This window comes from Phaeodactylum tricornutum, chromosome 26 (genome assembly GCF_000150955.2).
Source record: "Phaeodactylum tricornutum CCAP 1055/1 chromosome 26, whole genome shotgun sequence".
Taxonomy (NCBI): domain Eukaryota; phylum Bacillariophyta; class Bacillariophyceae; order Surirellales; family Neidiaceae; genus Phaeodactylum; species Phaeodactylum tricornutum.
The window spans coordinates 301,878-328,487 of NC_011694.1; the positions used below are offsets into that span (position 1 = coordinate 301,878).

Consider the following 26,610-nt stretch of genomic DNA (forward strand, 5'->3'; position numbering starts at 1 on the left):
CTAACCGCTCATCGGGATGGTAGCTTGTTGACAGTATTCTACAGTCCGTCCATCTGTGCGTACCACGTCACAAAGTGGATTGGGCGCCGAAACTGGGACGACCCAAGTTCCCCGCGTCCTTTTCTTGGCGTCGCTTCCAGGATTTTCTCCCCATCATTCGAGGCAGCCAGCGTACCATTACAACAAACGCTTCCATTGCGTCCTTTCACTTACGTTGACGACGTCCATCATGTTGTTCCCCAAGAGCTTATCGTTATTTTTGCTTCCACTGGTAGCGAGTGCGTTCAGTCCGCTGTCTACAAGCCGAGCGCAACCGACCATTGTGCAGCAGACAATCTCGTCCCAATGGACCATGAGTCCGGACGAACCTACACCCGAAGTGCGTTCTTGTTCTTTCCTTACGTCTCGTTTGAGATACTTTAAAGTCTTATTGGTTGAACAGTTGTAATGCGAAAGCTTCACGCAATTTTAAGCAGTCTGCAAAAAGAGCGGTTTCCTTTGCGCGCAATTATTCTCGTCTCGCACGCTCACAATTCCTCCATCTCTCCTTTTCTGTTCAGGTCGACCCTCGTCGCAAGAACCCGGACGACAAGCCTCCGGGTAATCCCGTACGCATGCCCGTGATTGATACCGATAATGGTCAGATGGATGTCATTAGTCGGCTGCTCAAGGACCGTATCTTGCTTTTGGGACAGGGTGTGGATGACGAAGTCGCTAACGTGTTGGTGGCGCAGCTATTGTACCTTGCCAACGAAGATCCGGAAAAGGACATTACGTTGTACATCAATAGCCCGGTACGTATCCGAGACTCCGAATCAAATAGCATTCATCCTCGGTACAGACCTTAGAACAACAAACTCACACGAATCGCTCACTATTCCTGTTTGGTGTAGGGTGGTTCCGTGAGTGCCGGCATGGCCATTTACGACACAATGCAGTACGTACCGTGCGATGTTTCGACCGTTTGTTTCGGAATGGCCGCTTCCATGGGAGCTTTTCTGCTCGGAGCCGGGGCCAAAGGTAAACGACGGGCTCTGCCCAACTCGCGCATCATGATCCATCAACCTCTCGGGGGCGCACAGGGACAGGCGGCAGATATCGAAATCCAGGCCAAGGAAATCCTGTTCATTCGGGAAGTTCTCAACACGTACATTGCCGAGTACTGTGATCAGCCCAAGGATAAGATCGAGGCCGATTGCGATCGGGATTTCTTCATGACTCCGGAAGAGGCGGTCGAGTACGGTATTATTGATGAGGTTGTCAAGACCAAGACATCCCACATTGTGAAACCGGAAATGCCCATCTTGTAGAGCAAACCGGATGCCGGCGTCTTTACATTTCTATTTAGCATAGAAAGGTTGCGTGTTTGGTAGAAAGAGAGTCGCATAGTTTCTGAAATAGGTTGGGAAACATACATTAACACCGCAGGCACTATACACAGATCTGACCGTGAGCTACGGGAAAAGTTGTCCTAATTTATTCGAAATATAAATAGTTTGATATTCTTTTGGATTTAAAAATGTCGCTGTACTTCCGGAGTTGCTTGCCGTATCTCCCGACACAATACAATTGCACGCCCGACGGAGGAAAGACTGACGTCGGTCCAACGGGAACTTGACACGTCGACATACGGGCAGACCAACCTTATAGTCTTTGGGCCGGAAGTTGAGTGCTCGCGCGGAACCAAAAAAACAGAAACGTGAGAAGATCCATCAAAACCATTCGATTGCTTGCACCACAGAACAACAGAACACAACGAGAATATCGGAAGGAAGGGCACAATCCATTCAGCCTGATCACATAATACACCATGGGTCTCGTTCGCCATATAACGCGGTCTCGGCTCGTCATAGCGATATTTCTATCGACTGGGGTTTACACAAGTTGTGCGTTGTCGACTCGTTCCTTGTCGGTATCTTCGTCTTCGCTTCGATCGGCATCCACTCTTCAGCCTTCCTCACTACCAGTATACCCTGCCTGTAGCGTTGCTCCTCTCTACGCCAGCGTTGCATCTTCCGGAAAGGATGTTCCGCGCGAAAAAGCCGACGCCCTCACCACAAACGTCGCTTCCGTTGGCACCGGCACGGCGTCTTCGACGCAGCTCATTTTTACTCTCGTCAAGGCTATTGTAGGAGCAGGTGTGTTGACCCTACCCGCCGGTATCGCTTCATTTGGCAACGCCCCGTCGGCGGCCATTCCCGCACTGGGTCTGATCACTGTCATCGGCATTCTCAGTGGCTACGGCTTTGCCCTCATTGGACGAGTCTGCCACTTGACGGGGACGAGCTCGTATCGCGAGGCCTGGAAGGCCAGCGTCGGAGAACCTTCATCTTGGATCCCGGCTTGGTCCGTCACGCTCAAAACAATCTTTGCCGTTCTGGCCTACAGTATGATACTGGGAGAAACCTTTCAGAGCTTGTTCCTCACGGCAGGGTTGGCCTGGAGCAAGACGGCCGTTCTCACCACTATTACCAGCGTCGTCCTGCTACCACTGTGTTTGCTCAAAAACTTGTCCAGTCTCGCGCCATTTTCTCTACTGGGTAGTTTGGGAATGTTATACACGGCAGTTGCCATGGGGATTCGGTATTTTGGTAAAGCATACGTCGGGTCCGGAAAGTTCGCGCAGGACTTGCCCTTCAACTTACAACCGGCCTTTGGAACGATTGGTGCGTCCGGTGTCTTTAATACGCAAACCAGTATTCTCGTCGGCATGCTAAGTACTGCCTACATGGCGCATTTCAATGCACCCCGAATATATGCCGAACTCGAAAACAACACGGTTCCCCGGTATCTCAAAGTCGTCGCCAGCTCGTTCGCCATTTCCATTGGTCTTTTTGCCACGATGGCGAGCTTGGGATTCCTGACCTTTGGGGCGCACTCCTCGGGCTTAATTTTGAACAACTACAGTGTCCGCGATACACTCATGGGCATCAGTCGCTTGGCCGTGGCCTTGAGCATTGTTTTTTCGTACCCTCTCGCGTTTGTCGGTGCTCGAGACGGCGTGCTTGACTTACTGCAGGTTCAAAATCGCACCCCAACCGTATTGAATGGTTTGACTGTGGGACTCTTAGCTGCCGTGACAGCGGCAGCCTTGTCAATTCCCGACGTTTCCTTCGTTCTAGCCTTTGCCGGCAGTACATTGGGGAACGCTTTAATTTATATTTTCCCCGCACTCATGTGGCGGGGAGCTGTTCGGAAGCAGCCCAATTCTACCACGGGGCAACGACGAGAAGTTAAGCTTGCCATGATGTCGGCCTTTGCGGGATTGGGTATGGGCATTATGGGAGCTACCAAGGCCGTGCAGTCCATCTTGTAAGGCGGATGTACGTCCGAGGAAGGTCGGTCGACAATTCTCATGTTGGGGACGTTGCCCCGACGCATTTAGATTTGATTGGTCCTGTAAATGTTAACTGTTGATAATGCGCTTACTGTTAACGCGATACTTATTATACCCACGCGTTGAGCTTACCAGCTGTATCCAGCGCGCTAGAATGTAGCAATAGTGGCTGGAATGTACAAACAATCGATCGGATGATAGTAGTAGGGTTACCGTATCAATCCGTGTTGAAGGCTAGCCGCTCTATACCTAACAATTTCTTCGTTGCTCAAGAGTGCGTTTCCGTGCTTCCATCGTCGTCCGCCTATTTGCTTCGGCTTACAATTTATCCAAGGCCAACTTGGCTCCGACAGCTCCCATGACGAGTCCCAGGACAGCCGAAAGGGACGAAATCGTGACACCCAGTCGTTCTTTCCGCCCCTGTTTATCGACGACGGCCTTGTACATGATGGCGGGATAGACGTAGGTGAGTAAGTTGCCGAGTGTGGCGCCACCAAAGGCCAGAACAAAGCTCACGTCCCTGAGCGCGGCCGCGAGCGTGGTCAGGACGGCTAGTAGGAGGATGGTGGTAAAATTGAGCAAACTGTTCTTGCGCGATTCGGACGAGACGTTGAGTAAATCGAGAACGCCGTCGCGGCATCCCTGAAAGGCGAGAGGATAGGAAAAGACGAGCGAGACGGCCACGGCCACACGGCTCATGCTCATCCAGGAATCCTTGGAAGCGTAATTGTTCAAGACGAGACCCGACGCGTTGGCACCAAAGGTGAGGAAACCAATCGCCGTGATGAAACCCATGAGGAGAATAGATATCCCGAAGGAAGTCCCAACGACGCGATGGTAGCGGGGCAATGTATTGTTCTGGAGCTCGAGATAGAACTTGGGAGCGTTAAAGTGGGCCATGTAAGCCGTACTCAGCATGCAGACCAGAATGAGAGAGGACGGACTCGCGACCGACTCCCATCCCGCGTTCCCGAACTTGGGACGCAACGCCGCAGCGACACTTTCGACCAAAACGCCAGTTCCGCCCGTTGAGTAGGAGCCGTCGAGGTAGCGCACCGTCATGGCGAAGGCCGTGTAGGCCATACCCATGACGCCTAGGAGAGAAAACGGAGCCAACGAGGCCAGATTCTTCATCCAACAGAGCGGCAAGAGAATGATAGCCGTGACGGCGAGCAGCACTTGTGTGCGTTGATCGGCCGACTGGCCCAACAGCGACGAGAAGGTATCGGCCAGGACCATGGAGAAGGCGAGACAGGCTAAAAAAGTCTTGAGGGTGGTACTCCAGGCGGGAATCCAGGAGGTACCCTCCCCAACGGACCGGCTCCAAGCGTCGCGGTAGGAAGTAGCTCCCGTGTAGGCACCTGCTCGTACGGGCAAGAAAAAGTGAGTGTCGGTAGAGTATGGGAACATCACGAGGGCGAACTGGGGAGTAAGCAACAAATCCGTCCACCAAACCAACAACCATGCCGCATCGGTATTTACAGTTAGTCGTCTCTTCCTCTTCCACTGCAATTACCGTTCCCTATTTACTTACAGACTCTCCCAATAATGGCAAAGCCGTACCCACTGAGGACTCCAATGATCGCAATGAGAGCCAGAGCCGGCACGAGTGCCGACGGGGCGTCCCCAAAGGCGGCAATACCCGCCGGCAGGGACAACACTCCGACTCCGACAATGGCCTTGACGAGATTGAAGATTTCCGACGCGACGGTGGCGGTGCCACTGCCGACCGCTACGACGGGTGCATTGCCCCCGTGCACTTTGCGCGGGGACTTGGGAAGAGTCTTGGTTGGAGCCTTGGCTTTGGCTCCACCACGCAGCGTGACGATGGGATGGGCGACGTCGGGGGATCCAGTGTCGGTGTGGGACGAAGTAACGCTGTGCCGGGGAGATCGCGGAGTACAAGTCCCAGTCAATGGCAACGGCAATTGTAGGGAAGAGCGCGACTGCACCAGTACGAGACTGGACGCCACAGCCGTCAAGCTCGTCCAGAGACTTTCTACCTTCATTTGACAAATTGGGTGGACTGTCCTATAACCGGTGTTGCTATTGCTGCTACTGCTGCTGCTAAGTGAGTACGCTGTAGTAGAGAAGGATGCTCCCAAACACCCACTACAGTCGGACGACAGAACGAGAGAAGTTTCGAAGTGTACGTGGGAGACTAAAGTGGTGTTCGTACAAAGAGAGAGTGCTTGGTGCCTTGCCTTATACGAAGATATTCTGAGACTTGTCCTCACTGACTGTCGTCCGATGGATCTAAATGCCGTCGTTCGGGAACCTCCGATGTGTCGTCGTACGAGGTTTTCCCTGCCCGTTTACGGCACAGCTGACTGTGATATGCATGCATAGGTGTTGTTACCGTTGGCATTCTTGTCGTTGCGCTGCGTATCTTTAGAAACCCGGATATTGAACAGAAAAAGTTACGATTCGAAACGTGACCCAGCGCCAATGCCGACTCCCATAGATACACCGAAAACGTTCAAATGTCGTACTGTGACAAATATTTGAATGTCAAGATAAGTCCCAGATATAGTCGATAATTAAATTTATATAGGATATGTTCAGTCTTCGGACAGATTGCCCATTCAAACTCGGACCTTGGATCTGACCATGGTGTTTCTTGTTCTGTTCCAACCAACACTCCCCACAACTTCGCTGCCGTACAAAAGCTGTTCTGTTCGGTACCGTGTCGACTGCACCTTTCCCTTTACTCCACCACCGGTCCTTTCCTTTGATGAGTCCATCAAGCAGAAACGGCCGTAGTCGGGAAAGTCCCGTCACGGCGGTCTCCAACCGCACGACCCTGGCGTCCGAAGTCATCGCTGCTTCTGTCGGCGGTGCCATTTCCGCAGGCGTCCTGTATCCGCTCGAAGTCCTCAAGACGAAAATGCAAGCCCAACACGACGACCGTGACATGGATGAGCAGGCCACTACTATGTGGAGGTACGCCGCCCGTCTCTACCGTCAACAAGGTTGGCAAATCTTTGTTCGCGGTCTGGAAACCTCCGCTCTACAGTCCGCTACGGAAAAGGCCCTCTACTTCTTTGCTTACACAATTTTAAAGAACGCCCACCAATCTGTGACGCACGGGAAAGCACTCGGGACGGCCACCAATTTGGTGTTGGGCTGTGCAGCGGAATGGGTACATTTGCCCGTTTCGCTCCCCATTGACGTGTGGACGACCAAAATTCAAACCAGCAGCAGTGCCGACCAAACCCCGCTGAAAATCCTACTCACCATGCTCGCCGAGCCCAACAAAGCGCAGTGGTACCAGGGTTGGTCGGCCTACACGCTACTCTGTTTGAAACCGGCCCTGCAGTATACCGTCTACGAGCAAGTCAAAGCGGCAGTCGTTCAGACGCGACAAAATAAGACCCTTACGGCCGTGGAAGCCTTTCTGCTCGGTATGGTGGCGCGGACCGTAGCCACCGTTGTTGTCTTTCCCTTTCTACGAGCCAAGGTCCTTCTGCAGACCGCCAAAGAACCCGACACTGCCAGTGCATCCCTATCCACCACGACATCCAAACCCAGCGTGATTACCCTGCTGACCAAAGTGTACGAACGGGACGGTCTCGCTGGACTCTTTCAGGGGCTGGGACCGGAATTGACGCGCGGAATATTCTCGGCCGCACTTATGCTCATGATGAAGGAAAAGTTGGCGAGCCGGGTTCAACGAGCACTGGATGCAAAGTCTAACAACGTGGAAATTCGCTCCGCTATTCGATAGTACCGGAACGATTGGGTAAAGTGTTGGACTCGGTGGGAACAGCCGAGATAGGACAACGTTTGTTTCTCATTGTGTATTTAACCAAATTACTTACTGTTAATAGTCGCGGTTGATGGCTCTTGCTTTTGGTCAGCCCATGGAAATGAGGCAGCGATTTGCGAACTGTATCACATTGCGGAAATCCCGGCTTACTTTGCTTCTGGTTGACTGCCGCTGGGTGTTGCGGTGGTGTAGTCAAGTAACATGTCGCGTAACGCGTCGTCCATTGCTGTCGGTTCCAAGCCAAACGCTTTCCGCATTCCGGTATCGTCTACACTGTAATCGTTCTTCCAAAAGGGCATCATTTCAATGATCTCCCACAAGAACGGAATGAACAATCCCAAAAGGTAACACGAGAGAACACCTAAAACGGAAACGGAATGTTTGTCAGTGGATGACGATGGATCGTGGAGTGTAGCGATGCGATTCGCCAAATCCTGCATGCTTTGATTCTGTATGCTATTAGGAACAACCCAGAACGAATCGTACAACGCATTTTCGTGGTCAGGGTCGACAGCTAAGGCCAAGGCCCGGGCGACGTCGGGAACAAAACAAAAGTCGTGCTTAGCGTCCTTGGACCCAAAGCAAAGCGGAGTGGAACCCTGAACAATTTTTCCCATGAAGGTGTCACCCAACATAGACTTTTCTCCCACATGTTGGCCCACAAAGTCACTGGCGCCTACTACGGCGAGCGTTCCCGGAAATTTGGTCATATGCTCTTGAAAGCGTTCGTGCAAGAGCGCCCGCACCGCGGGTTTGCTATGGGTTCCGGCTGGAACACGACCGTCCTGGGGACCGCGCTGCGTACCAGGTCCGTACGCGTACAAATTGTCTTGAAAGACAAGCTTCGTTTTGGTGGATTCGCTGTGGGTGATGGTGGCCAAGAGATTTTCGGTCACCAGGGGCCATCGCTGAGCCCAGTATTTGCGCTTGTACTCGGTAAAGCCCACGCAGCAAAAAATCACATCGGAGGACTCCGTTATTGATTTGACACTCGCAGCGTCAAAGATGTCCCCTTGTACGATCTTGACGTTTGGGAGTTTCTCCAAACCCAGGCGACCACCATCGGTGGATCGAGAAACGGCCTGAATCTTACAGTTCGGATACTCACGAGAGAGGATCTCACAAAGAGCGGTTCCTACTCCCCCCGTGGCTCCAAAAATCACAATGTGCTGAGAAATCATGGCGAGTGTGGATTGTGAGATCGCTTATCGATGTGTTCGAAAATATGAGAACATATGCATGTCAAACACGACTTGAGAACTAAGGTTTTTGCGGGGAAGAATTGCAGTTAGCCGGCTTGACTGCCTCTCTAACAAATAAATGTAAGCATCGACTGTGACAAAGATACGTTTTTACTAATCCGGCCTCGATGAAGCCGCAAAATCGCTCATCCGGCCAAAATCAAGATGTACTAACTAACAAAGGTTGGGCGATGTGTAGTTTCTAAGTAGCGACAATTATGGCGCGCCATAGCTCCTGAATAATTCAAGTATTTCCATTCAGGAAAAATTGTGGTTAGGTTTACCTTTCATATTGCGATCTTCATCTCAAAGCGGGCTAACCCTAACAAAAAAACACAACGATCGACGCCTCATAACTTGCTGAAGCTTTCTACTACCTATAGAGTTTGCAGTACATCTTTGAAGGGTTTCGAGATGGAAAGGAACCGAGAAACTCCCGCAAGTGTTTCTCATTTGGGAAATGATCTGCGTTCCGTTTTGAAGACTGAAAATGAGCAAAATTAAAGGTACAACAAGGTACCAACAATTATTCGTAACTACTTTAACTATTTAGGAGCTATGGCCTACGATAATTGTCGCTATTAGGGAAAGAAATCTCGCTCACCTTTGATACTTAGTAAATCTTGATTTTGGCCGGATTTGCGATTTTGCTGCTTCATCGAGGCCGGATTAGTGAATTTCCTCAGAGTTTCCGAGACATATGAAATGCAATAACAGATTTTATGGTAGACGGAGAGCCACAGATCACAGGCGCTAAGGAACCCGGTTAGTAGAATCAACAGTGCAGTATAACCGTTTGCTGTAATTGCTGCGAACCCTAAGCCGAATAAATGTATGGCACGGCAAATTGACATCGAGTAGGATACCACAGTACTCTCCGAGTACAGGCAAGAATAGCGCAAGGACCAAAATTGCCTGGGCGCAAGTCACCGTGATCTTTGGCGTTGTTCTTAGATGATCCAGGACTGGTGACGCCTAAAGACGCCTAAAATTAATTATTGGCCTCGGCGATCAGAACTTTAATGCTGGCAAGACGATGTCCACGATTTGAAAATGACCACAAAAAAGCCATTAAGTGTCCGAACATTTCGAGATCAAATCTACTTAGAAGTAGACTGTGGATATGTGTTCGGTTATTTCTGATCAAAAACCGACTTTAAATATCCGGGAAAGCAAATTGTGTGAAGCTGCATACTGAAAACGGGTCAGCCCAAATTCGAAATAGAGAAATATGCATCCATTCTTCGTTTCCTTGGAATCGCCGGAACTTGTCTTTTACATACTCCGACTCAGTGAAATTCAGATTTGCTCCCCCCACGACCTCGTCCGGACAATTTCCAATGATTTTTACGGCAAAACAAAGTCCTGGATTGGCTATGAATATCATCTTATGCAGTGGCCAACAAATTAATGTAGTCAATCAACTGTTGTCTGTTTTAATTTATCTGTAAGTATCCATCATTCAAAGAATCCCTGTGAGCGTTTGCTTTGCAGAATAGCGCTTTTGGTCCGACCAGTGAGAGGAACACTTCCCGCATTTAAACGCCGTCGAAAGAGCTCATCCCGCATGTCCGTTTTTTCTAGCTTACTCCACAACCGTTGAAACGAGGTTAGTTTGCTGTTCAATTGAAGCTTCGATTCGGTTCGGGTCGCTGAGGGGAGGGGAAAAGCGTTGCTCTTGGCACTCAACCGGCGTTTGCGTGGTTTTTTGGCGGGTCTCTTTGCAGGAAGTTCGATTGATTTTTCTTCTCTGGGATGCTTGACACCCAGATTTCGGTATGGTTGAACACGGTATGGGTCAACGCTTAACAATGCTTGTCCTCCGACCCCTACTGTCGGTGTGAGCGTTTGCTGACTCTGACGAAAGCTAGCCAATGGCCCATTCACCATATCTGCTGTCTGCCGAAAGCTCCGCGGCGGCATAGCGAGACCATGGTAATTTGGTGATAGGCTCGTAGAAGCGTCGCTACTTCTGTATCTAAACGCAGTCTGCAAGTCTTCAAGCCTCAGTGCTTCTTCTAGAGATTCCCGTTGCAAGGCGGGTGCTTCCGAGTACATTCGAGAAGCCAGAAAATTGTCTGTCATGGACGTCTCATGTCCAAGCGTCTGAAGTGTTGAAGGCCCCCTTGGAGAAAAAGGGCGAGCCCCGTATGCATTTGGCTGACGGAACGAAGACAAAATGGCGCGTGAGGCTATGGCCTCTCGTACAAGGTTTTCTCTACCGAGGCCGAGTCTGATCCTAGCGTCTTGCTCGAACATGGATCTTCTATGCTGTTCGTGCTGCAAAATCAGAGCTCTACGGTGCCGCTCTTCTGTGTGAGCTGATCCGTGCAGCTGTTGAGGGCGCTGAATGTTCATTCCTTGCGAAGAATCAATCCGAGTATTAAACAATACTGAAGGTGTAGAATTCTCCGCAGTCATAGACTTAAAAGCAGAGAGAAGAGTCGATGTATTGTGGCTATCTTCAAGGTGGTATGTTCGATCATGGGCTCGTCAGCTGCCTACGTGATGGGCTTTTTATGTGGCGATGCTACCCACAACGGAGGGGATTATTCACCGTACGGAGCAGTTGATCATATGTTAATACAAATACGAGCGGAACTACGACACCGCGAAGGACTACCAGTGTGTCATACACTTCAACGAGTTTTTCTGATTGTGGTAGTTGTGACTCGTCTTGACTCTGAGCCCCTGGATAAGAACAATAGGCCTAGAGAAAAAGCGTATAATTGCCATATCTTGGAAGTACTGGTTCACTCCCAAATCATAGTCAATAAGTATATATCCGTTGTCTCCGAAAAATCTCAACAGAGCAATTTTGGTGGGATTGCTCTGTTTTACAGTCAATGTTTCCCCATGTTTTGAAATCAAACATCGACATTGCTCTAGCACACAAAAGCCTATCGTGCTCTCCTTGAAGCACGATCGGACACGCATCTACGGAGAATATTTAAATTCATTCACTGGATTTTCAGGGCAATAACAAAGGTGAATCCCGAGCAAGACGTGTACAAGACGGTAACGGACCGACAGGAACGAATCCAAGTTCACGATTCAATTTTTACTATATCTAATAGCCCGTTCGCTTTCGCCAATAAGACTTTCCCTTTCGCCAAAGTATCAAACCAATGTGTGTACAGGATTGTAATTATATTTAACATTCTCTCGTCGTTGGCAAAGTGATCGGAGGTTCAGAATATGAAGCGCCACGGAGAATCTGAAGAGTCATCTGTCAGAATCAAGAATCAAATCGTGATCTCTGACGCCAGCAGTTTTGATTGGATTTCTATATTTTACTAAACTTTCATTCGAGAGACATCTGTCGCTCAAGAGAATGTGACTTACAGCTATAGCAAATTCGAATGACTGTGAATATAACTTCAAATGACGACAGAATTGACGTTAACTGTAAGATAGGATTTTGACTGTGAGGATTTTTAACGAGTCGACTTGACAGTGAGAGGCTTTGACCATAATCCACAGAATGAAAACATTGTCAGAATTAGTAACCCTCTCTTTCGAAAGAAACCAGGATTTGACCTAACGTGGTAGAATTGAATATATGGTTACTTCGCCCCGCTCTGTGCGTTCCTCGAGCAGATTACAGCCAAGACTTAACATGATTACAGACATCAGTTTACACAGCTTAGTTTTATTTTTTCTTACAGTTGATGTAAATCTTTTGTCTGCTCATATTGTTTGGTGACTGGAGGAGTTCATTTTTCTTTTGTTTACATGGCGCTTTATAGTAAGAAGAAAGAACACCGGCAACGATTGATAGCCGTCTCGTTCTCGGTCGGAGTTCCTTCAATGTGCAAACATTAGCATTTGATTGATTGCCAATACTCTTTAGGGGACACAGCAAATCTTGCGTGTTTCTTAAACTGAAGGCAGGAGGAGCGGTATTTTCTTTACCAAGGACTGTCAGCTACATACAGCTAAGCCCATCATCTTAAACGTCTTACCTTGCATGAGTGTGTATTGAATTCGTAAATCATCCCCATGTTCAACATGAATATCAAAGAACACAGGTTCCGTGTACATTTCGCTGGTATTCTTGTTGTGAAATCCAATAAGAGTGGAGTTTGCTAGATGCTGCCAGGAAGTCTCCCGATTACGTCTCAGATTTGCTATCACCACAATTCGACTGTCCTGCCAAGTGTCTCCGTAACTCCGCATAGTAAAAAAAGTTGCTCCGAGGAGAGGCTGAGTAACATTCTTCCATTCTAGAACAACCGAGTCGCCGAGTGCCGAGGGAACAAAACCTATCTTGTCATTGTGATCATCCAAATTCCATCCAGACTCTCCGACTGTACGTTCATTAAAGTATTCTAGAATCCAGGTGCGATTGTTCTGCTGAAGTGATAGCCCGCTAACCCAAGAAAAGATGCACCGCGAATCACGCAAAGTGCACTCTTGTTGCCCTTGTTGTGTTGTTGATTGTTGCTTCCAGTCAATCGATATTGTCTCTAGAGTTGTGTTGGACGTCAACGGGGGTGGCAAGCTTTCGGGAAGACGGTTTGGCTTGCCGCGAACATTCGTGTACGGCCCATTCTGCAATGGCACGTCCCGAGCCAACAGTGACCTGTCGTAATCAAGCTGTAGGTTCTGCCTGGAACTTATCTCTCGACTACAGTGTGTTGTCGCCACGTGCAACAGGTTAAAGGCAATCACCCAGACCATAACAATGTGCATACCCATTCCGGGGTGAATCTCCCGCTGCATCCCTGACATACCCTTGACGTACCAGCCTTCGGGAGAAAACCACGATTCCGCCGTATCACCGTATACCAAATCCCGGATTACGTCTGCGTAGGAGACGGTAGGAAAAATGTAGTACGCCGCTAGTACATCCACGCTCTGTCGCAGCTCGGTCGTGGCCAGAATTGCGCGTTGCTCGTTGCCGAGGTAGTCGTCCACGTGGAGAAAAAGTGGCGGTGGAGGCGCGTTGGTGCACGCCAATGGCGGCGGTACCAGGACTTCCCGCGCAAAGTCTTGGAGCATGACAAAAACGCGATCCCGTAGCGTTTGGTTACCGGAGGATGCTTCCAACGCCGTGAGGATGTGCATATCGTTGGTACTGTAGGCGTTGATGACAACGTCGGGTTGACGCGCTTCGGGTGGCAACAAATCGTACTTCCAAATGGTCGTGCCGACCGCCGTATTGGTCCCGCCCATGGCAATTTTGGTGACGCGAAAGATGTCAGGTACCAGGACGTTCAGGAAGACTCCTAGTCGATGAGCCCAGGTGCATTCGCGTTGAGGCATGCGCAGTTGCAACCCCAGATCCTTGCAGAGCTTGCGGCAGTTGCGTCCCACCAAAACGCTGCCTCCAAGGACGACGATTTTGACGGGCTCCGCAATCGGCCCTTGAGCGTGTAAGTATTCGTACCGAGCCTGTATCCGATCGAGCAAATACTGGACAGTCACACCATCGGCATCGTGACCGGAGGACCGGGACAATCGCGGTGCAACAATGGCCAAGAGTTGGGCCGTAAAATCGGAAAAATAGTAGCGGGGGTCGTTCACTTTGAGCTGGGAAGCCGCGTGAATCGATTTCAAACGAGTATTCCAAAGAAAGGATGCACTGGGGATTGCGTTAGTAGCATTGACAGCTGTAGATAGCTGCCGACAGACCCAGTGAGGATTGGGCACAGCCCGTGGATTCGAATCAACGAGCGGTTGCTCGAATGTCGAAGATTGGTATCGGCTACGCCGAACTTGCTTCTCCATCTCCTTAATCTGAGAGCGTAGTCGCTTCGTCTCTTGCTGAGCGTCAGCCAGCTGTGTCTCCCACAGAGCGGGCGACTTAACTATTTCTCTCGACTGTGCGGATTCGTAGTGTGGAACGCTTGCTCCCGAGAAAGACAAAGGCAATGCCGGGCCGCCCAGAGCCGTCACGGGAGCTTCCTGACGTGATGTCAGTTGATGCTGCAAATTTCCTAAATAGAGGCCTCCCAAAAAAATCGTCAACGTCGTCAATGCGCGAGGCAGACGGCGACTCGCCATGATGCCATTAGTCGAGGCGAGCGACCCCACACGTTGGATCTGGCTTTTGATTATGAAGGAAAGTAGTGTTTTCGACAAACTTTTTTGGACATTCTGGTGCATCGCCTTTTGATCCAGCTACTGACGTCACAACAGAGCATGTCGTAGTCACATCGGAGTCCGCTACGATCCGTCAACAGGTGACAACAAAACGCCCACAAATCCACAAAACTTTGCTCCACAAAAGACCACTCAAAATAGAGAGTCATAATTTTCGTACGTCACCAGTTTGCCTTACTCTTATTCTAGCTTACACATCAATTGATGTGCCACTCTCAGTTGACAGTGAGGTGCATTTTCCGCCCGAGTAAACACAACAAAGCTGTCAGTTGCAACGCTTGCCGCTGATAACATTAGTTTCAGAATATTTTTTGCATACCGGGGTAGAAGTTGCATGCTTTCAAGTTCAATAAGTCCCGCGCACGTTTCGATTGTCGAGGACAAAGGACAAATTATGATTTTTTAGATTCATTTTTTTCTTTTTATACACTATGCGTGCTTCCCTCTGCCGTTCGTACAACCGCAATTGCGCTATTATCCCACAACGGGTTGATTGTTTGGTCAAACATGACCTCCAGAGAGCAGGGTATAGTCAGACCATTTGATGGCCTCAATTGTCGTCTTGTGGAAAGTAATGATTGATTTTGCTACTCGTTCTGGTTGTCTTGCCGGCTGACTCTATATGCGGTTGGCTTGCTCACAGCCAGAAACAGTTTGAAGTTGTATTTGCAGCTACATTACACGCTTACTGTTGTTACGTAAAAGTAGATGTTAATCAGCCGAGTCGCGAAATTCTAGTCACGTATTTGACGTCGCATAGGTGAAAGCGGACCATGTGGATAGATACATGTACTCATCGATATCACGAACAACTTCGCCGTCTGTTTGCAACAGCAATCAGTTTGAAAAATTTATACTTTTTCAAACAGTTGAATTGGAAAACAAGGTGAAAATGAAGAGGCACTGGGTGCCATCTTTTTTTTCTCGTGATGCCTTTGGTGTCGAGAATGAATCGTTTAACGTGGATTTACAGTTACTGACCTTCCTTTCGAGCGACACGGATTCCACGATAAATTCGTCGGCGTAGGACCAATCAATCTATCTATACCCTGCTGGAGTCGCTATGGAAGTCGAGAACGGAGATGGAACGAACGGCAGTAGGAGCGAAGAAATCGGGGCAAAGGCTGCTCCCCACGCGACTACGTCGACAGACAATCGCACAGCATCGTTCACTTCCACATCGTCACCACCATCCTTTGCTCCATTTCAATCCCAACGAAGCGTTCAGCATAAGAGCAGCTACGATGTGTCCAAGTCCATGGAACGGCTTCGATCTTCAATGATTGGTAATGTATCGTGGATTCCTGGTCGTCACGAGAAGGAGGACTACGATGAACTTGGTCAAGTACCGACCACAAGGACTTCAACGACAACTACTGCATCACCAGCTACGCCCTTGCCTCCAAGTTTACACCGCGCGTTGGGACAGATACCAGCAATCGTGTTGATTGGCATATTTCATCTCATGATTGGAATCCCCTTTGGTGCTTCTTACTTTCCAATTGGTTGGAAGGCTCCTGGGAGTGCCGACGACGAAGACGAGAATGATGACGACGGGGTCCATGGAATTTTTCCGTTACCAGGCAAAGAAGCTCTGGGAATTCGAATGTTTTTGTTCTCCACAATCCTGGGACAAATTGTCTTTACGGGTCTTTCTGGCTTTCGCAATCCTGTCGGCTTACAAATGGTCGAGAACGTTCCGTTCTGTCACGAGCTGGCCACAATCGCCGTGCGTCATCAAGGATACACCCGAGAAGCTCTGTCAACGCTCTTTGCCATGTACGGATTCTCGAGTCTGCTCGTGGGTGCGGTCTTTTATGCTCTGGGACGATGGAAACTAGGCAACGTTGTTTACTACTTTCCGAAACACGTTTTGGTGGGATGCATTGGGGGAATTGGCTTGTATATCGCCAAAACGGGTGTGGAAGTTACCAGGAATGCGGAATTCTCACTACGGGCAGCCACGGTCACGTACGGACTTTTGTTGGTCGTCGTCCTTGCCTTTGAAGTCGTCCTGCGTCTACTGGAATTTGGAACGCGTGACGTTAGCGGGAACGCAAGGTACCCATTGTTGTCGCCGTTATATTTTTGCAGCATTACACCCGTCTTTTATATGGCACTCTTTGTGCTTGGCGTGAACATTGAGACTGCCACGGAGGAAGGATTCTTCTTTCCCGCATTGGACAAATGTACTATTGGAGGAGGTGAAAATGGTGAAGCCTGCTCCACGTCCTTGTGGGATTCCATTTTTGATCAGAATCTGTTCAATATTTGGAAAGTCGTAAACTTCTCGACAGTCTCCTTTCCCGCGCTGATGGACGCCATTCCGACCTTGGTCGCACTGACTTTGTTCAGTCTCATTCATGTTCCCATTAATATTCCCGCCTTCGCAAACTCCACGGACACTGATGTAGATATGAACAAAGAACTGATTGCTCATGGCTACTCCAATTTGCTGGTCGGCATTTTTGGCGGCTTGCAAAACTACATGGCCTATACGCAGTCGGTCTTGTACGACAAATCAGGGGGAACGGGAAAGGCCTCGGGCTATGCTGTCGCCGGCATTACGTCGGTGCTTTTCTTGATTGGGCCCACCATTGCTTCCTATATTCCCCGGTGTATGGCGGGGACCTTATTGGTCCACGTAGGTGTGGATTTGTTTCTGGAAGGCGTTTACGAAACATGGGGAAAGTTCGACGCACTGGAGTACGGTGGTATTTGGCTTATAACAATGGTCATGACACTGTACGGGATGGAGGCCGCCATGATTGCCGGCTTCATCACGGCTCTTTTTACATACGCCGTGCAAAATACGACGTACGTTCATATCCTGCGTGGATCCATGTCCGCAGCTACGTTGCGCAGTAGCAAATGGAATCGCAGTACCCGGGCCAACGCTATTTTGGCGGACGAGTCGACCGGACGCAATCGTATCCTGGTGGTCCAACTCCAGGGACACTTGTTTTTCGGCAACATGGTGCAACTCACCCAGAGTGTAAACGATGTGCTGAGTGAGAAAGCGAAGCCTCGTACGGAACCTTGGATTGTGATTATTGATTTTGGTTTGGTACTGGGGATTGACTCTTCCGCGGCACAATCGATCAGCAAACTATCCAAGACACTGCAACACAAGCACGGTGTCGATCTTTGCATTTTCGTGACGGGTTCTGGGGAAGGCTTTCCAACGGCCTACAGTTTGTCCAAGGAATTGTCCACTTTATCATCGACCACGCCAGTGGTTGTTTCGGATGAAGACGTGCGGACAACCGAAGCGACACCCTTATTGGCACCGTTCGCGACACCGAATCCCGATACATCATCATCATTGTACACGGGCAGTCGTGTATGCACTACGCTGGACGATGCGCTGGTGTTTGCCGAAGACGCGTTACTGGCGCGCACCGATTGGTCGTTGTTGGAAGCAGACCGTCACATTGGCGATCCCCTCCGCGGCGGCGTGTACGATATCACGGACGAAACGCGAGTGGCTTTGCGGTATTTGGAAAATCTGTGTCCACGCGGGGTGGACCAAGCGCACGTGCGTTTGCTGTGGAAGTGCATGACACGGGAAACGTACGTATGCGGCGATTCCGTGTGGTTGCAGGGTTCGGAGAGTGACTGTATGAAACTGTTACTGCGTGGAACCTTATTGGCGTCTCTCGAGAACGAAGCCGGGACGAACGAAAGCATCGCGGCGGGCAATACGATTGGGGAATTGGGTTTGGTGGAACACACGCCACGGATGAGTTCCGTCACGGTAGTGTCGGCGGACGCTGTCCTCTACAGTCTACACCGCGAGCGGTGGCGGGAATTGAAGGCCGTGTCCCCCCACGCCGCGTCACTGACGGATCGTATCTTGATTCGTTACCTGTCTGCACGTGTCCAACACGTGAGCAATCGTATCTACGAAACACGGTGTTTGCCGATATAGACGTTGGGTTGGGGGCACCAGGCCATCGTTTGTGGGAATGGCAAAACAAGTCGACCAATCACGTGGGTGGCCGGGGTTTGCTGGTATCCATCCTTCCATGCCCGTAAGGATACCATGTCACCCTTTGGGTGACAAGAGTGTCTCTCGTTTCTGTTTGGGCACACGGGTTGGGATGGGTTGTTTGGCGCACCATGGGTAGTAGGGTCGAGGGGTTCCCTACTACTAGCTAGGCTAGGCAACGGTTTGGCGGAACTCCCCAGTCTTCCGTGGCGGGACCCGACAAAACCGGGTTTCGCGACGACTACTACAAAATTCAGCGTTCCACTCTAGTTGAAATTGCGGATCTCACAGAGAACGTAAACAAGTAAATTGATCCATGTCTCTAGAATGCCGTACGGCTAGAGAGAGAAAATGTGTGTGTGTGTGTCAAAAGCCTGCGACCGACCCAAATTCCTCCCGCGAGTATATGTTTGGTAGAAAGATTTCTTGGTTAGGGAGGGAAACGACTGTTGTTGTCTTGGTTGTTGTTATTGTGTTAGTGTGGAACATACTGCCATTGTCATCGTGATGAGTACCGACAAGGGCTTAGTACCTTTAACGGGTGAGGAGTGTGATCCCTTGCAAGTGGCTCTGGACGATGCACAGCAATGGATGAACGAGTTTGACGTTGACAGCGGTCCCGCGATTGACGGATTCGCCATTGACAGTGACGACGACGACGACGACGAAGTAGGCACGGTAGATATTCCTTTGGACGACGAGACGGATGCAGTCGTCAACCCGAGTCGACGGGAAAGCAATACCACCAAGAATAGTACTAGTACTGGTAGTACTAGTGGAAACGGAACCAGCGTTGGTGCGGGAACGAACGTCGGGACGGAACTTGATTCGACCTTACTGCATCCGTTGAGTGATGATTTCCTCCAATCCCGAGACTCGTCCTTGGGAATGAATACGGAAAACGCGAGCAACAACAATACTACGATTGGGACGGAACGATTGGTCGGGGCCTCCCCTTCGCCGTCGTCGACCTTCTCGGATGGTTTGAATCCCCACGGTACGGGAGATGCCAACAACATCCAAACGACGACACCCAATCACGCCAGTATGGGAAATATCCATCCGACGCATGCCGCTCAATCACTCCACACCACTACGGGATACTCGGCATCGTCGTCTCCTCACTCTACCGCTGCTTCCATGGACGTTTGGAAATCACACACTACCCGCTTGGCGTCGAATTTTGTCCATTTGGCAACGCGTGCAGCCAGTCAGGTAGCTCACGCGGCAACGTCTACCAATCAAGCGTCGTCGCAGGGATATTCCACGACGATGGGTACTGGTGGTGGAGTGTACGACGCTCCCTCGGCAATCCACACGGGGCCGTCGAAACAGCCCGTCCCGTCCGGGTACAGTCCCAGCGTCACGGGAACGTCTCCGAGAGTCCCGCCGTCCCACGCGGCCTCGACCAACGGGACAATCCCTGCCGGAGCTAACAACAACACTAGCATCAACAGCATGCCGTCTTCTCTGCCGGTCGTCGAACTCGACAAGGAGCAAAAGGAATTGCTCGTACAAACCCACGTGGGTGATCTACTCCCGGGAGAAAAGATTATCATGTTTCTGTCCAATCTTTTACACGTCAGTGATTCCTCCGGCTTTACCTACAGCCACCAAACGGAACCCTCCACCACTTGGTTCTGCGCCATGACCTATTATCGGTTGCTGTTGTTCGGGACGCATCCAATCTCGTTGCCCTCCAAACCAGCCGACTGGAACGGTAGCGCCTGGCCGCGGTACAGTTCCGGTTCGCACAAACCCGCCTTGTGGCAGATACCGTTATCCGCCATTGACAAGGTGGATAAATCCGTCTTTAGTGCGACCGCATCCCATACCACCAACCCGACGACTCTCATGGGTCTCGCCCTGCTCGGCAAAGACGGACGAGTCCTGCGCTTTACGACTCCCAGTTACGCGGACACCCTGCGAGCGCACGAGGCCCTGCAAACGTACGCCTTTCCAGGCCGACGCAATTTGGGTTATCTCTTTGCCTTTGAAAGCAAACGGGAGGCGGTTTTGGCCAGTGTCACTACGGACGCAACGACCGGGACGCAGGCCGTCACGTTGCCACCGACCCGCAAACGCTTCGACGCGGTTCCGGAATTTGAACGGCAGTTCCGGAAAGGGTCCGTCCCCTGGACGATCTGGCAGAATTTGAACGTATCCTACCAGACGTGCGGGAGTTATCCGGACGTTCTGGTGGGCCCAGCCGCCTTGGACGACTCCCAACCGGATGGCCAGAGTATTATTCGACAGTGCGCGGCGTTCCGATCGGAGCATCGTTTACCCGCATTGACGTGGAGTTCTGGTATCGACGGGGCCTCCTTGTGGCGGGCTTCGCAACCCAAAATTGGGTTGCAGGGCAATCGCAGTGCGGCGGACGAGCTGTTCCTCCAACACGTGTTGGAATCGGCGCGTTCCGCCAACGCCGTTTCGACCCAGTCACCGAAGCACTGGGACAATTTCACCCGTGTTACCCTGCAAGCGCTCACGGGCAAGACGGATCTGCAGCCCTTCTTGCCGGATCCCAACGTGGGTCTCAAGATTCTGGATTTGCGACCCCGCAGTGCCGCCATGGCCAACCGCACCGGTGGATACGGATACGAGAACGTATCCAACTATGCCGGTACGACTTTGCAATTTTGTAACATTGGCAACATCCACGCCGTCCGGGATGCCTACCAAAAAGTGACGGCGCTCTGTACGAACAGCAACGTGGCGGATGTGCAGTGGAACGCTTTGGTGGAGGATACAAAATGGTTGAGTCACCTGCGTATTATTCTGTCGGCCAGCTGGGAAGCCGCGTACTGGATACACGTACACCGTTTGCCGGTATTGATGCACTGTTCGCACGGCTGGGATCGCACCAGTCAAGTGGCCGTTTTGACGCAATTGTTGCTGGATCCGTACTACCGGACTCGGGAAGGCTTTGCCTGTGTGGTGGAAAAAGATTTTATGAGTTTCGGTCACCCTTTCCATACGCGGTGTGCGCACGGTGAAGGCCGCGGCAACGAAGACACCAAAACGACCAGTTCCGATGAGGGGCAAATATCTCCCATTTTTCTGCAATTTCTCGATTGCGTGTACCAGATCGTTTCGTTATATCCGGAATGTTTCGAATTCAACACGAAATATCTGTTGTTGCTGAGCGAGCACGTGTACAGTTGTCGGTTCGGTAGCTTCTTGTGCGACACGGAGCGGGAACGAGAAATGGTGGCGGGCATTCGACAACGTACACATTCGGTGTGGGATTATTTGGATGGCCGGGATGATCTATTGTCGCCCTTGTACGATTCGACGGTGGCCGACGGGGTTTTGCTCATGCCTCTACCGACCCTGCTGCGACACGTGTCGTTGTGGACCGATCGTCACTGCCTCCACGGACCGAAATCGACCCAGCGGTGGTGGCCCACGGGGTTGTATAAACCCGTCAACCCCGAAGCGAATCAAGAATCGAGCGCATTGGAAACCAAAGAAGAAATGGCCCAGTGGATGTGGAATACGGGGGTAAACGCCAGTGTCGGGTCCACGTCCACAGCACCGGCGGCGGCGGCGACGGAACCGTCGTTGACGTCTGGTAGTATCGAATAACTGTAAGGTACGACGACGAACGCGGTAATCTATATAGGTGCCGAAACGCACTGGTTCAGACCTAATCGATGAGGCGTTCGTAATCCACTATCAATATAACACACAAAAAGAGGGGCGGTGTCGAGGCGAACGAGTTTTGTAGTCTTATAGATTGGCACACGGGTCGTGTACCTGTGTAGGTAGAAAAAGTGTGGATGGCAGCGCGAGTGGCTACAACGCACCGCCACCAGGTCTTGGTAGTATACTGCACTGCACTAGGATGTACTGGGAACGAGGCCGGACCGGGAAGGCACGGGGCCGGCCAGATCGACACGATTGTCCTCGAGTCGGGATTGTCGCCGCGCTTGAGATCCGAGTGGCGGTACTTCGATTTGTAGAGTCCCGTTGCGTACCAGATCACTGCGGAGCAGTGCGAGGACGGCATTCTCGTGCGAGACGGCCGAAATACCCGTCAGTGTATTCCGAGAGATATTGGAATCGACGATGCGGGCCAATCCCTGTTCGAGGTACACTCCCGAGTGTCCGCGGGCAATACCCCGGCGGGATTGTTGGTTGCCGACGCCGTTGGTGACCACGTCCGTGTGACTGACCAGGGCTTGACTGCCGGTGCCGCCCACGTAAAGGCCCGTCGCGGCGCAGTCGTGGATGGCGCATCCGCGGATGGTGACGCTGCCGCCGTCGATATTGACGACACCGCGGCCGGAACGGGAGGTGATTTTGCAATGTTCCAGGAGCGCCGTGGGGCGGGGATGGACCCGGACGGGTTGATCGTCCGTGAGGGGTGGTTGGATCTGTATGGCGGCGTTGCCGTTCCAAATATCGAGTCCGTAGGAATTGTGGCAAATGTCTAGACCCTTGGCCACCAGCACGCCCTGTTTGACCCAAATGGCGGGTTGGTTGTGTCGTCGGGAGCGGAGGACCAATGTGGCGCGGGTGGAGGCTCCGGTAGCGGACGTGCCGTCCGTTGATTCGGACCGGAAGCTCGTTTCGGACGGATCCGACTCGTCCGGTTCGGCATTGCCGGTGGCGTCGGCGTCGGCAGCGTCCGCGGCTCCACGAGAACACCCCCGCAACAAGCGACGACGATGGATTCGTCGGGGTGAGGTTTCCGGGGCCGTTTCGGCGATTCGTTCCAGGGGTGCCGCTGCCGCTGGTGTAGCACAATAGACGTTGGCGGGCAAATCCATGGTTTCCAGGTGTAGTTGTACTCCGGGTAAGGCTTGTACAGTGACGGGTTGGTGAAGTACGTGTCGGCCGGGACGCAACCAAACGCGCAAGGAACGGTTCTGTGTGGGATGGGGTGGAACAACCCCCCGGCGGCTTGGAAGGACGGTAGGTGCGTTGGCGATCTGGAGAGCTTGGTGGACGGTTCGGAAATCGACGGGTACACAAGGATTCATGCGGTAGTAAGTCTTCCAACAGGCCGGTTCGGCGTCTCCTGGTTTCCACTGCGTTAGGTCGTCCGAGACGTGGCGGGGAAAGAGAAGGACGGTAAGATACACACGGACTGTGACAGTAAAGCATGCATGTATACTTGCATAACAAGCCTACACAAACAAGCAGACACCGACCGACCGACCAACCAACCAAATCAACGCACAACACGGATTCAAATCCGGCTAGTCTATACGGATGGCCGTTGCGGTGACGTGCGATAGACATACATACATACACACATACACAAACACATAGACATGTACGTGTATTCTTTGGTACGGTTCCGTACCTTGTAGAGTTCTTCGCAAAGGACACGCCAGGTTCCGTCCCGTTCCAAGAGCGTCTTCCAAAAGCGATTGGTCTTTTGGAGCACGGCGATTTGTTGAGGTCCGGCAAAGGCCAGAACTCGCGGTAGGACATCATCGGGACAGGACGTTTGCAAAAACGTCAAAACGTTCGGATCGGGGCTTTGACTTTGTCGATTCGTGTAGAGACTCCGGCAGTGGTAAGGAAGTAGTACCGTGGGGGTACCTTCCGTGGCGTGTGCGGTGAGTGTTGTCGTCGTGGTAGTGCCCGAAAGTCCCCGCCCGGACTTTCTGGGCAACGCTGCCTGTCCACTGGTCCGTCCCACACGGGTCCCCGACTTTCGTCCCGTCCCACGACGTCCGTGGGTGTGTGACGACGACGATGGTGGTGGAGTCACCGTGGACGTCTTGGGACGGGATGACTGTGCCACAGCGACGGAACGTCCCCGGTACGCCGCAGGATGCCACGGTGGAGACGGAGTCGTCGTGGAGGACGACGACATGCTCCTTTTGGCACTCGAAGAATTCGCCCTTTCGCTCGTTTACGTTCCTCGGACGCGGGTAGTCTACCAATCCCCGGCCGTACGAGTACGACGAGCAGTGTTTATACCGGCGATCGAAGTAATTCTCGTTCCTCCAAGGGCTTGTCAGGGACAACCAAGCGCCAGCGCACCGTTGTGTTGCGCGGTGAAAATGGAACGGGACGAGTGCAAGTCTACCGGTGCGACGCGAAACGACACTGTCTTTACTACACACACACACACACACACACACACACACACACACACACGGTGGGATGAGAAAATCGATTGATCACGACACCGAACCCACAAAGCGAGAAAACACTTTTTTGGCGGAGTGGAACGAAATCGATCACCGGGGGTTTCGGGGCGGACGAAAGGTTTCGCGAGTCTTCGAAGTGCTTGGTGTCACGGAAACAGTATCGTCTCACACCCGTGTAGAAAAACAGGAAACCGCCAAAACCCCAAGCGTCACAAAATTGTCTGTCGCACGAGCCCCGTTTGCTAGCTATAGCTCTCTACGGCAACAGGTAGTAGCCGTCACAGGAAATCAGTCGATGATATCCGGACGGGGAAACCAAATCCGGCTACGGGAGAACGATCGAACTCCGCGCCGGGCGCACGTGTCGTATCCCCCGCGAATTTCCCAGGCACATAGACCAACGGATCCCGGAGGGACCCGGGAAAGGGCTCGCTCTAGGTACGATTTCGGGTGCACGCCCGCGTGCGCGAGAGGTCACGTCACGGGAGTCCGGATCGCACACATTCAGGTCACGGGTTCCAATGTCTCTTGGGTAGTGGACCACAGGGGCAACTCCAGCGGTTTCAGTTGTACCGTTGGCAAACGAGCGAGAGAGAGGTCGCGCGGAGATACCTTTCGTGGCTCGTAGGACTACCCGAGAGCAAGGCTAGCTAGGGGTTGGATATTCCACTACTAGCTAGCTAGCTAACCGCTGACCCATCCAGTAGCGTCTAGTATGCCAAGGGTAAGTAACTAGGTAACTGTAACTCTAAGCAAACTAACGAACTGGTAAGCAAACCAAAATATTGGCATTTTGTGGTAGCTCCGTATTTACAATGTACATACAACCTACAATGTACAATCAATCTACAATCGAATTCTGCTTATGGTTAGAGGACCACACCCGAACTCGTTCGACACCGACCGGTGCCGTCCCCCTTCATCGCATTCCCGGCTCCACCGGTCTCGCGCGAATGCCACCACGGGCGGAACGGAGAACCATCCCGTCACCGCCGAAACCTCCGTACGGGAAACCGCGCACGAACGGCGGCGGGTGCGGTGTCGTCCTCGTCCGCCGCTTCCGGATTCTCCGCCGGTCGTTCCGCACCGGCGTGCGACACGGCCCGTCCCAGCGTCGTCCGATCGTTCAGGGCTTGCGTCACAAACGCACGCAACAGGGTCAATTCTTGTGTCCCAATCCCCGTTACGGTCAGGACCACATCATCCACATCGTCCCCCGCACGGTTGGCCAACAAATCCTGAAACTGGTGTCGGAGTTTGTCGACCCGGATCTGGTACAGATCTTCCACCAGTAGTCGGATACTGGGATCGTCCTCTTCCCCACTGTTGTTCCCCAGCAGTGTCGGTAATCGTCGGGACAGTTCGTAGTAATTCCGGGGCAGTTGGGTCGCGTCGGGCCACAACGGACCGTGCGTTTGTTCGTACCGAATGATCCGGGCCAAGCGTGTCGCGTTCCACCACGACGGTGGCGTGACGCGACACAACGATCGGGCGCGCAAGGCCGACGCCCACCAATACGGGACGCGAGTCGGGATGCCCGCACGGAACGGGCCCAACGTCGGTAACGATGACTGCCAACGGGGGAGTGTGGCGGTCGCCGACGACGTGGAATCGAACGACGGGACAATGTCAATCCACGCGTCGTCCGCGTCAAAGGCGGATTGAAACGACGCCAAGTCGTCCCGGACGGACATGAGTGGGGAAATCGGAAATTACCGACCAAACAAATGTTGTAGTGTGAGTGTGACGGTGGGAAAGTTGTGGGATGGGACCAAGGTGAAACGAGGCGATCCAATTACCAAAAATCGATGGATGGTTCCAACCCCCCACGACCCCCTCGGTTGCCAGTGTCATTGTCGGGGTTTGGTGCCTCCAAGGGTCGACGACAGATGACAGACACAAAGTAGGGTAGTAGTCCCAAAGTGCATGGCATAAATAACGTCGGCTGTACTTCGACGAACGCCTCACTGTGGTACCAGCGACACCTACCCTAGAAAGAGAGAGGTGGTTGACACACACGTTTTTCGTTCCACGAGTCTTTTCTTCGC

General features: G+C 51.9%; 9 protein-coding genes across 9 annotated transcripts; 5 read left to right on the forward strand and 4 right to left on the reverse strand.

The window, feature by feature from the left end:
• Window positions 1-644: 644 nt before the first annotated feature.
• Window positions 645-1,310, forward strand: PHATRDRAFT_40933 (predicted protein; the record flags this gene model as incomplete). The annotated part of the gene is made up of 2 exons (XM_002184821.1): window positions 645-794; window positions 894-1,310. 2 exons carry the CDS (start codon window positions 645-647, stop codon window positions 1,308-1,310), a joined length of 567 nt encoding a protein of 188 aa, XP_002184857.1.
• Window positions 1,311-1,753: 443 nt separating this feature from the next.
• Window positions 1,754-3,316, forward strand: PHATRDRAFT_50071 (predicted protein; the record flags this gene model as incomplete). The annotated part of the gene is made up of 1 exon (XM_002184822.1): window positions 1,754-3,316. Exon 1 carries the CDS (start codon window positions 1,811-1,813, stop codon window positions 3,314-3,316), a length of 1,506 nt encoding a protein of 501 aa, XP_002184858.1. The 5' UTR covers window positions 1,754-1,810.
• Window positions 3,317-3,655: 339 nt separating this feature from the next.
• On the reverse strand, window positions 3,656-5,583 carry PHATRDRAFT_50072 (predicted protein; the record flags this gene model as incomplete). Its single annotated transcript, XM_002184905.1, has 2 exons — window positions 4,872-5,583; window positions 3,656-4,698 (listed from the first exon to the last, which is right to left on the reverse strand). The coding sequence occupies exons 1-2, from the start codon at window positions 5,344-5,346 to the stop codon at window positions 3,656-3,658; spliced, it is 1,518 nt and encodes a 505-aa protein (XP_002184941.1). The 5' UTR covers window positions 5,347-5,583.
• Window positions 5,584-6,004: 421 nt separating this feature from the next.
• Window positions 6,005-8,320, forward strand: PHATRDRAFT_23723 (predicted protein). Its single transcript, XM_002184823.1, has one exon. The coding sequence runs from the start codon at window positions 6,072-6,074 to the stop codon at window positions 7,062-7,064; it is 993 nt and encodes a 330-aa protein (XP_002184859.1). The 5' UTR covers window positions 6,005-6,071; the 3' UTR covers window positions 7,065-8,320.
• Window positions 8,321-12,800: 4,480 nt separating this feature from the next.
• PHATRDRAFT_40938 (predicted protein) lies at window positions 12,801-14,356 on the reverse strand (the record flags this gene model as incomplete). The annotated part of the gene is made up of 3 exons (XM_002184906.1): window positions 12,801-12,932; window positions 12,998-13,934; window positions 14,175-14,356. The coding sequence occupies 3 exons, from the start codon at window positions 14,354-14,356 to the stop codon at window positions 12,801-12,803; spliced, it is 1,251 nt and encodes a 416-aa protein (XP_002184942.1).
• A 1,162-nt stretch (window positions 14,357-15,518) lies between these two features.
• Window positions 15,519-18,510, forward strand: PHATRDRAFT_50075 (predicted protein; the record flags this gene model as incomplete). Its single annotated transcript, XM_002184824.1, has 1 exon — window positions 15,519-18,510. The coding sequence occupies one exon, from the start codon at window positions 15,519-15,521 to the stop codon at window positions 18,384-18,386; it is 2,868 nt and encodes a 955-aa protein (XP_002184860.1). The 3' UTR covers window positions 18,387-18,510.
• Window positions 18,511-18,922: 412 nt separating this feature from the next.
• PHATRDRAFT_50076 (predicted protein) lies at window positions 18,923-22,037 on the forward strand (the record flags this gene model as incomplete). Its single annotated transcript, XM_002184825.1, has 1 exon — window positions 18,923-22,037. Exon 1 carries the CDS (start codon window positions 18,954-18,956, stop codon window positions 22,035-22,037), a length of 3,084 nt encoding a protein of 1,027 aa, XP_002184861.1. The 5' UTR covers window positions 18,923-18,953.
• A 254-nt stretch (window positions 22,038-22,291) lies between these two features.
• PHATRDRAFT_50077 (predicted protein) lies at window positions 22,292-24,725 on the reverse strand (the record flags this gene model as incomplete). The annotated part of the gene is made up of 3 exons (XM_002184907.1): window positions 24,556-24,725; window positions 23,764-24,533; window positions 22,292-23,485 (listed from the first exon to the last, which is right to left on the reverse strand). Exons 2-3 carry the CDS (start codon window positions 24,280-24,282, stop codon window positions 22,292-22,294), a joined length of 1,713 nt encoding a protein of 570 aa, XP_002184943.1. The 5' UTR covers window positions 24,283-24,533; window positions 24,556-24,725.
• An 823-nt stretch (window positions 24,726-25,548) lies between these two features.
• On the reverse strand, window positions 25,549-26,256 carry PHATRDRAFT_40942 (predicted protein; the record flags this gene model as incomplete). Its single annotated transcript, XM_002184908.1, has 1 exon — window positions 25,549-26,256. The coding sequence occupies one exon, from the start codon at window positions 26,254-26,256 to the stop codon at window positions 25,549-25,551; it is 708 nt and encodes a 235-aa protein (XP_002184944.1).
• Between the last annotated feature and the right edge of the window lie 354 nt (window positions 26,257-26,610).

Bases quoted from the DNA above. Each gene is read 5' to 3' on its own strand.
- PHATRDRAFT_23723 (XM_002184823.1), top strand. From the start codon at position 6,072: ATGAGTCCATCAAGCAGAAACGGCCGTAGTCGGGAAAGTCCCGTCACG.